The following is a 9,707-nucleotide window of genomic DNA, read 5'->3' on the forward strand; positions in this document are numbered from 1 at the left end:
GGGGCGGAAATCCCCCCGCCCCAGAGGCCCGTTCCCCGACGCCGGGGAATCGGGCCCCGGGGGGAACCCTGCCCCAACGTGCATGTCACAGGGAAGTGACGTCATGACGCCGGGCACGCTGGGGGCGGGACCACGGCCATACAAGGGAAAACTCTATGGTTTTCCCTTGTATGGTCGTGGCCCCGCCCCCAGCGTGCCCGGCGTCATGACGTCACTTCCCTGTGATGTGCTCTGTCCAGCCCCTTTTCAATCCCTCTAAGCCAGATGCCATCACCCCGTCCTGCAGCAATAAGTTCTACGAGCCAACGAGGGGTGTATCCACTTCATTTCATTTAGTTATATTTATTATTACACAGGCCCATTCTCACTGCTGTATTTGCTGTCATTTCCATTGGTTTTTCAACAGGAAAGATTTCTGGCGTCTAACTTTCTTTCAATAAATAATATATATTAGTGCTGATGGCCCTTCTATTGAGATCCTTTCATCCTGTCCTCTAGAAGGATACCAAACAAGACCTGTGAGACTAGTTTCTGTTTTGTGGGAGAAAAGCAAAGAGCTGATCAATGATCCTTGGCTGATGCTGAATTCCCATATCCCTGCCAGTGAGCACTTTACTGTGAAAAACACCAGCCACTATAAAAGTCAATGGCCCTGCTGTGGAAAAGAGGGTCCAGGACAGGTGCATAATGAGGAAAGATGCTGTACATCACCTTATGGCCCGGACTTACAGCGTTATTTACTCTCCACACTAGTGAAAACTAACTCCACTTTCTACCCTCTAATCCCTATTGGCAGGATGGTTATTGCACTAAACTCCCCTGAGATCAGAGTTACCAACATTATTTTTCTGGCAGGACTCCTATATCATTATTAGTCCAAATCACAAGTTAACTGGCAAAAATGTTTTCCTACCACTGTCACAACATGCTGGGAAAAGCTTCAGCTTGTTATATAAAGACATGGGAGCCCAGTCAGAAAAACAGTCGACAATGAACTTTACATGTCAAAGCAAGACTTAACAGAGTTTGTGAATGCATTCATAAATGTTGATAATAAAATTTAACTTATTTACCAGCTGTGTCCAATTAGACACTAAGGGTTGGCTCCAACCAAGTTTTCAACTGGTGAAAAAAGGAAGGCAGAGTCCCTTTTGACCACCAAAAGGGCCATGCCAGGGATCATGAGACCTTCATGGACAAAAGCCATGAAGGACAGGAGATGTAGTATGAAGGGAAACTGAGAAGAAGAGGAGATTGGATTTATACCCTGCTGTTCACTACCTGAAGGAGTCTCAGAGCGGCTTACAATCGCTTTCCCTTCCTCCCCACAACAGACACCCTGTGAGGTAGGTGGGGCTGAGAAAGCTCTCTCGAGAACTGCCCTTGAAAGAACAGCTCTGACAGAACTTATGATTGACCCAAGGTCACACCAGCAGCTGCATGTGGAGGAGTGAGGAATCAAACCCAGTTCTCCCAGATTAGAGTCAGTGCTCTTAACCACTATACCAAACTGGCTCTCTTGAGAGAGAGTCAGCCCCCCCCCTCAAAATCCCGGCTAGATTCAACCGAAAAATTGCCACTTGTACTATGAAAGGCACACAAGGGAACTGGGAAGAAGAATCTAAAAGAAATACAGGCAAAAGTGGAAGAGTTATGGAACTGGTATCACTACTGCATATGGATAGTCAGGGATATCAGCTGAAGTGCATGTCGAAAAACCACACACTAGCTGCAACAGTAAATGATCAATACCTTGCTTTTTCTATTGTATCTATGACTTTCTTGTGACATATGTGTGAGTGTTCAGATGACAGCAGTATATATGGCACAAAATAGTGGCATTACTCAGTGCAGACAAATCCCTAAGACCAAAGAGTCAATAGATTAGCATAACGGTAACTTTAATTGTTTGACTGCTATAAAGTTAAAATTATTCCATATATTCTAAGTTGAGTAAGAGGGAAGAAAGGATATACAAACCAACAATGCATTTCAAAGTAGGTTTAGCAAGGACAGCCAATCAGAGATCATATGCCCATAAAAGCAGACCTTTTTCACCTGCTTCAGTACACAGCTGGATTACAGATTATTATATTTTTAATGTGTAGCTATAAAACTTTTTTTGGTTTGTTAATTGGCACTAATCTCTTGAGGGTTGCCAAACTCCAGGTGGTAGCTGGAGATATCCTGGGTTTACAACTGATCTCCAGGCGACAGAGATCAGTTCACCTGGAGAAAATGGCTACTTTGAAAGGTGGACTCTATGGTATTATACCCCACTGAAGTTCCTCCCCTTCCCCAAACCCTGCCCCCCTCAGACTCTGCACCCAAAATCTCCAGGTTATTTCCCAACCCTGAATAGGCAATCCTAAATTTCTTCCATGTAAATAACTCACTATAGAAGATGAAGAAGAGTTATACAACGTCTAGGACAGAGACAGGAGCTGCGGTGGCTCAAGTGGTTAAGACGCTGAACTGCAGGCTGTGGAAGGTCAGTAGTTCAGCAGTTCAAGACCCGGGTACCGCAAGACGGGGTGAGCTCCTGTCTCTAGTTCCAGCTCCTGCCAACCTAGCAGTTCGAAAGCAAGAAATTGCAAGTAGATAAATAGGTACCACTTCGGTGGGAAGGTAACAGCGTTCCGTGCGCCTTGGTGGTTAGTCATGCCGGCCACATGACCACGGAAACGTCTTCGGACAGCGCTGGCTCTTCGGCTTTGAAACGGAGATGAGCACCGCAACCCTAGAGTCGGATTCGACTGGCTTTCGAGCAAGGGAACCTTTACCTTTACCTTTAGGACAGAGACAGAGCAACTCTAGACATACAGGTTTGTAATATCACACACACAGCTGTGTAAATGTTCTCTTCATTATTCATTGGAGCAGGTTGTTTGTTTTTATAATGTATTTAGGCTAACTGGAACCACAACACCAGTCTGCTGCTACACCACAGCAGACAACAGGGGGAAAAAGCTTAGCACAGAACAGGCCAGGGAAGGGATGCAGCAGCAGACTTTCTACAGCCTGATAGTTTTACCAATTGAATAACTTTTTGCTAGGTTATCTAAATTCCTATTGTAGAGGCGGGAAGGCCAATGTTTGTCTGCTGTAGCCAAAACAACTAAGAGTCTTGCGGCATCCTAAATTCATTGTGTGGCATCAGCTTTCATAAGCTGGCGACTGATTTGTCAAACGCATGCCAGTTGCATCTGACGAAACAGCTCTGGCTCACAAAAGTGTATGCTGCAATAAATTTGTTCTTCTTTAGGGTGCCACAGCTCTTTCTTATTTAGCCTAAGCACAACGATGCTCATTCTGCATAAAAGCTAATCTGCTGCCGGCCAGCTAAGTAACAATGATGAGGGGGTGAACAATTGCTCAATACACAGCCATCTTTGCTTACGAATAGCTTTCCTATATCCTGGAGTCATCCAATTCTTTAAAAGTTGTTCCTAATAGGTTTAATTTGTGCATCCCTACGATCTTTCCATTAAAAAATATTCCAGTCAATGACTTTTGCCAGATTCATTTGAAGCATTTAATTGCAAAGTTTGCTCCTTACCAATTTCTACTTTAGAAGAATTCCCTAGAGTGCCGGTCACTTTAATAACATTACCAAGCACTGCTACAGCCTGCTAGAATGTAATTTCTCTAAGTGTCACCATGTAAACAAAGAAAGGGCACAACGGGAAGGTGATAACCCAAAAAGACCAGTCACGCATACAAAAAAAGATAATTCAGGGTACAGAGCAGATACAACTATGCGCTGCAGCCAAAACACAGGGCTGCTACTGAGGATTGTCCTGAGTTAAGGTCTAGCTCTTTTCAAATCTATACTACTTTTTACTCACTGTCATGAAGTCATTATATTATCAACCAATGATGATGATGATGAAGAAGAGTTGGATTTATATCCCACCCTTCACTTGGAGTCTCAGAGCATCTTACATTCTCCTTCCCTTCCTCTCCCACAACAGACACCCTGTGAGGTAGGTGGGGCCAAGAGAGCTCTGAGAGAACTGCTCTTGAGAGAACAGCTCTGAGAGATCTTGTGACTGACCCAAGGTCACCCAGCTGGCTGCATGCGGAGGATTCTGGAATCAAATGGTTTTCCAGATTAGAGTCTGCTGCTCTTAACCACTACACTAAATTGTGTAGCAGTGGCAGTGAAACAGCATAATGAGAGGATAAGTGGTTCTATGTCTTATTGGGGGAAAGATTGTATTTTTAGTGTTCCTTATATCTTACAATGTGCATATTCATGTTAGACGATGTTTAAACACAATATTTCAACTGTAGGAAATATGAATTGTCTAGATTAAGCAGCAGGATCACGACCAGTTTATGCTACAAAGTAGAACTCCGTTTATGGCAGGATTACACTAGAGTAGCTGACCCTTCTTAGAGGTCCAACATACCACAACAGGAGCAATGGAATGTATTGTCTCAAAAGCCCCTTTCAGTACTTATAGCTTTGGCACCCCCACCTTAAACACCAACATAGTGTACTATGAGCATACCTTTTGATACACATGGCTGCCATTTTGTGTGAACGGGGCTACACATGCATTTTTCCAGTTTTGGTATGTGCAAATGCATATCAGCCCAAAAAAATTAAAAAATCTGGGTCTCTTTTTACATATACTGAAACAGGAAAATATGTACATCAACCAGTTCATACAAAATGGCTGCTGTGCGTCTCCAGAAAATCGCACATAGTGTGCTCTCATGGTACACAAGGTAGGAATGCCAAAGTTGTAATGACTAAAAAGGGCTACTGAGAAAGAACAAAGTTCTGGGAGCTCCTTAAAGCATCACAGAGAGCATTCCAAAGTACTCTCCTGATCTCACTTATACCACACAAAAGTGGTTAGCAATGGATTTGTGGGGAAGGAGATTTCTCCCCCTACTTCTTTCCTACTAATTCCTTATCTGGCAGGCAACAAGACACTGGAGAGTAGGGCTGCCAAATGCAGCCGGGGGGCGGGGAATCCCCCGTTTCGGAGCCCCGATTCCCGGCGTGCCGGAATCGGGGCCCGGGGGAAAACCCACACCCGCGTGCGCGTCACCCGGAAGTGACGTTGCACGCTGGGGGCGGGGCCACGCCATTTGAGGGGAAAACTCTTTGTTTCCCCCTCAAATGGTGTGGCCCCGCCCAGCGTGTGACGTCACTTCCGGGGACGCGCCGGCGGCGCGCGCGCACACACACGGAAGACTCCCGGACGGGAAGGAGCCTCCCCCGCCGGTGAGTCAAATCTATTTGGCAACCCTACTGGAGAGGCCAGTGAGGGGCAAAAGGTGGTGTGGGTTTGCTTACTTTTCCATTTAGCCCAGAGGCCATCACAAGGGCTGGTGCTAGACTCAAAGGATGAAAACAGGAAGCCACATTTATGCCCCAGTGGGTTGGGGATGAGAAGAAGAAAGAGACACCAAGCTCTTTGGTTCTGGCCCTGAATACCCCGGAAGGCCTCATGCTGGGCTGAAGGGATGCTGCACAGGCTATTTGCTTCCCAGCAGCAACCCAAATTTCCATCTTATGTATCCAAGGGTATGAGCCTGGGGTGCATGTATACATAACTCTTGGCCTTTAGTAGCTATGGAGGGTTTATGAGCAACGGAGTGGGGTTGCCAATACACCTGGTGAAAAATATCCTGTCCCTTTAAGAGGGTCAATGTGTGGAAATGCGCAGCTGAAACTTTTAATGGCATGGAAGTAAATAACATCACCTGGTAAATACTATCCCATTAAGCCACTATTAAAGGGGCAGGACATTCCCCACCCCAGCAACCCTACAATAGAGGGTCATTTCAACCTCCAAACATTTTTACAAAAGAGTGTGAGGCTGCCTATCATGATATTAACTTCTCTAGTTTTATTCCTCCTTTAATTTTATGTTCAGAATTACTTTACAAATAGATAACACAATTCTCCTGCCAATGACTGGCCAATTCTGTTAGCTAATGCAATTATCAGAGATGAGCAGAGGAAGTTGGTGGATAGGAAATAAAAATCGGAGACTCATTAATGTTTTTTCCTCCCAGGACCCAAACTTTTCTTCATTGAGCCTAGTTGTAGTAACACCAGCAATATCAAATGCAACAGCAACAACAGAAAACTGGAGCCCAACAGTTTTTTTTAGAAAACATGGATGAAAGCTTCATTAACTGTGGGAGGACAGCATTTTATCCTTCAGGGGTGTAAAACCTTTTAAAAAATCCATTTGCCTTCAGAAGCCAAAGCTGCGCCGGTATGAAAGGGACCTTAAAGAAGTTATTTGGAAACAGAGATCCATATCATACTAAAAATATTGTAATCATTCTTCTATTATTCACGTGCTATAAAATATCTTTAAATACAGGGTGTCAAACTGGTGGATTACTTTTCATTAGCTTTTCAGTCACCTCAATGAAGTTATAAGAAATAAAGCAGGCAAAACATGACAGGGAGAAAGTGAGAACACATCATGAGACAGGCTGTGCGGCTATTAGAAACAGATTTTCTACTCTTCCCTCTCTTTTAAAAATCTTCTCAAGTGCTCAATTGAATCCTTTAGCTCACTGTAATTGTTGAGGTAGCTGAGTCTTCTGAGCCTTATATTTAAAACAAATGCCTTCTTTAAAGCCATTATCTGTCACAACACCATGGATATAAAATGGAGTTTAAAGATAGAGAGACACCAATTTAGTCATGAAGACATTTTGCACTAGTCTAGAAATTCACGTTAAAAAAATAATGATGGCATGATGTTGCCTACCTTGCTGATAGGGTTAGGCAATTTTCACCATATTCAATCTTCAGCACATTCTGGGCTTTCTCTGTCACTACACGACTGACCTAAAAAAGAAATGGCATTTGTGTGAAGGAAAGCAGTAAGCTAAACCATCAATGAATGCCTTGAGTATGGAAAGACCTTCACCCATCCCTTTCATGCTCCTGCAACATCTCTGCAATTGTTCCCATGTCATACCTGAGAAGGTGTCAACATTTCCACCCCCATGCATGGGCTTTCTTGTGAGTTCACATAATAAACAAATGATGGACTTCTCAAGGCGGTGGATGTTGCTTATGTGCTAAATAACCACACAAAGAATATTTCGAGTGTGTTTTTACCCTGACCTAATTCTAAGAAGCTCATAGTGGGATATATAGTTCTTTTCGCCTCCATTTTATCCCCACCAGAACCTTGTGGAGTAGGTTAGGCTGAGAAAGTGTGACTACCCCAAGGTCACCCAGTAAGTTTCATGGCAAGCAGGGTTTTGAACTGGGGTGTCCCTGGTCCTAGAACAACAGTCTGAACAATCTACCACACTGGCATACTATATATCTATCTATCTGGCAGTGATATAAGCTAGTATGGTGTAATAGTTCGAGGCCTTGTTTTAAATCCCCAGTTTGGTGTAGTGGTTAAGTGCGCGGACTCTAATCTGGGAGAACCAGGTGTGATTCCCCACGCCTCCACTTGCAGCTGCTGGATGACCCTGGGCAAGCCATAGTTCTGTCAGAGCTGTTCTCTCAAGGACAGTTCTGGAAAGAGTTCTCTTAGCCCCACCTACCTCATGAGTGTCTGTTGTGGGGAGGGGAAGGGAAAGGAGTTTGTAAGCCACTGGGACTCTAAGTGAAGGCCGGGGTATAAATCCAATCTCCTCCTCCTCTTCCTCCTCTCCTCCTCTGGCTGGGCCAGTCACCATTTCTCAGCTTAGTTTGTCTCCCAAAATTATTGTGAGAATAAAACAGAAAAGAACAGAACCATATATGCCACCTCTGAGATCCTTTGAGGAAAGTTCTGATAATAATCAACTGGTAGCAGTGTGGGACCAATTGCACTGTAGTATCAAAGAGATCTTAAACATGCAATCTGAAAGGGCAGTCCTGTTAGCCTGTTGTAGTAAATCCAATTATGAGTTCTATGGCATCTTAATCACACATTAATTGTACTGTAAGATGACATTTGATGTCCATTTTGCAAGATGATGGGGGAAATTGTTCTGTTTGTAATAGATTGATGTTTGTGATTTAATTATTAGAATTATTAGAAGATAAGCTACCTTTCTCATCTTACTATATCTATTCAGAACATTTATTACTTGCTACATTTAGCCCTTTTTATAAGAGCTGTAGAGAATATAATTTTTATTCTAATGGACATATACTTTAGTTGAGTTATTTAAATACTATAAACTTTGATTGTTGTGCATTTGATATATACAAAGAAAACAATATATGGAAATAATAAATGGAAAGTGTGTACAATATTTTTAAAAATAGAAGAGTGAAAAGAAAAATGACAACAGGAACACATCAAAGAGACAAAGAAAAAAGGAGTACAGATGAAAGAGAGGAGGACCAGAGAACTGAAGAAATGGTGGGGAAATGATCACAAATATTGGTGCACCAAATGCAACAATTTGAAGAAAGAACTCAAAAGACCATTCAAGATTCAGAGAAAAGAACCTTAAAGAATATACAGGGGATTCAGAGAAATAGTTAAGAATCTGAGGAAAGAACCCAGAAGAACTTTCAAGAAGTGTATCAAGAGATATCAGCTGGACTATCAGAAATTATAAAATTACAAGAACACAAGAAATTATAAAAATCAAAGAGAAGCAAAAAAAGATAATGACACACATTTAGAAAGGCAGGATCTTTGGACTGAGAAGGCATAAAAAATATTTGAAATCCTGGAAACTCAATGCAGATCTAATAATCTTCATTTTAGAGGAATCCCAGAAGATTTTGGGAGGCCAAATTTGGAAAAAAGCTTTTGTGATTTACTTCAGAATTATTTGAAGGTAGAGAAAGACTTTCCTGCATTGACCAGATTTTTAGAGTGAATACAAGATTTACATTCAAAAATAATCTACCTCAAGATATACTGGTTTGATTCACCTGCAAGAAAACACGAGACACAATATTAAAGAACCAAAGGGAATCACCACTCAAGGTTATGGGAAAAGAAGTACAGATCTTTCAAGATTTACCAGCACATGTGTTAAAGAAAAGGAAAGATTTCAACTTTTTGAGATAGATTTTACAAAAGAAATAAAAATATTGTTGGAAAATACCATTTGCAACAGAGGTAATTTCACCAAAAGGAAGACAAATAATTGTGACAGAAGAACAAGCCAAGCAATTGGCCAAAGAACTGCAAGTGGGGGACATACATAGAGGAGCAGGAGAATTTCCAAGTAATGCAAAGCAATTGGCTAGAAGCTCAAAGCAAAGTTCAAAGACCAAAAACTCCAAAGAAGAAATAAGCATAGAAAAGGATAATTTGGACATTGCAACATCATCAGGGCAAAAAATCGTATCAATAAATATCCATGGACTGAATTCTCCTTTAAAATGCATGAGAATCTCCAACCAACTGAAAAAACAGAATGCTGATATATTATGCCTACAAGAAACTCATATAAAGAAGAAATACAAACATATTTTAAACAATAAAAAATTACGCAAAGCATATCTTGCTTCAGCAGAAAACAAAAAATGCAGAGTAGACATTTACATAAACAACCCACAGTTAGAAGTATTAAAAGAATTAAGAGACTCAGATGGAAGGGACTTAATTTTAAAAATGAGACTCCCAGAAGGCAAAGTATGCATGATAGCAACAATATATGCACCAAATAAGGCCAAAGTTAATTTTTCTGGACATTTCCCCCCCCCAAACTATGCTAGATTTCCAAGATGAGTACTAGACTCCCCCCCC

At 42.0% G+C, this 9,707-nt stretch overlaps 1 protein-coding gene across 1 annotated transcript in view; it reads right to left on the reverse strand.

The window, feature by feature from the left end:
- The window catches only part of FGD5 (FYVE, RhoGEF and PH domain containing 5), a 226,640-nt gene that overhangs the window by 17,920 nt on the left and 199,013 nt on the right, over nt 1-9,707 (reverse strand). Inside the window, exon 14 of the mRNA XM_015425259.1 lies at nt 6,753-6,832. Within this exon, the coding sequence (XP_015280745.1) occupies nt 6,753-6,832 (80 nt within the window). The remainder of the gene's footprint in view (nt 1-6,752; nt 6,833-9,707) is intronic.

Source organism: Gekko japonicus, unplaced genomic scaffold (assembly GCF_001447785.1).
Source record: "Gekko japonicus isolate JY-2015 unplaced genomic scaffold, Gekko_japonicus_V1.1 scaffold2, whole genome shotgun sequence".
Taxonomy (NCBI): domain Eukaryota; kingdom Metazoa; phylum Chordata; class Lepidosauria; order Squamata; family Gekkonidae; genus Gekko; species Gekko japonicus.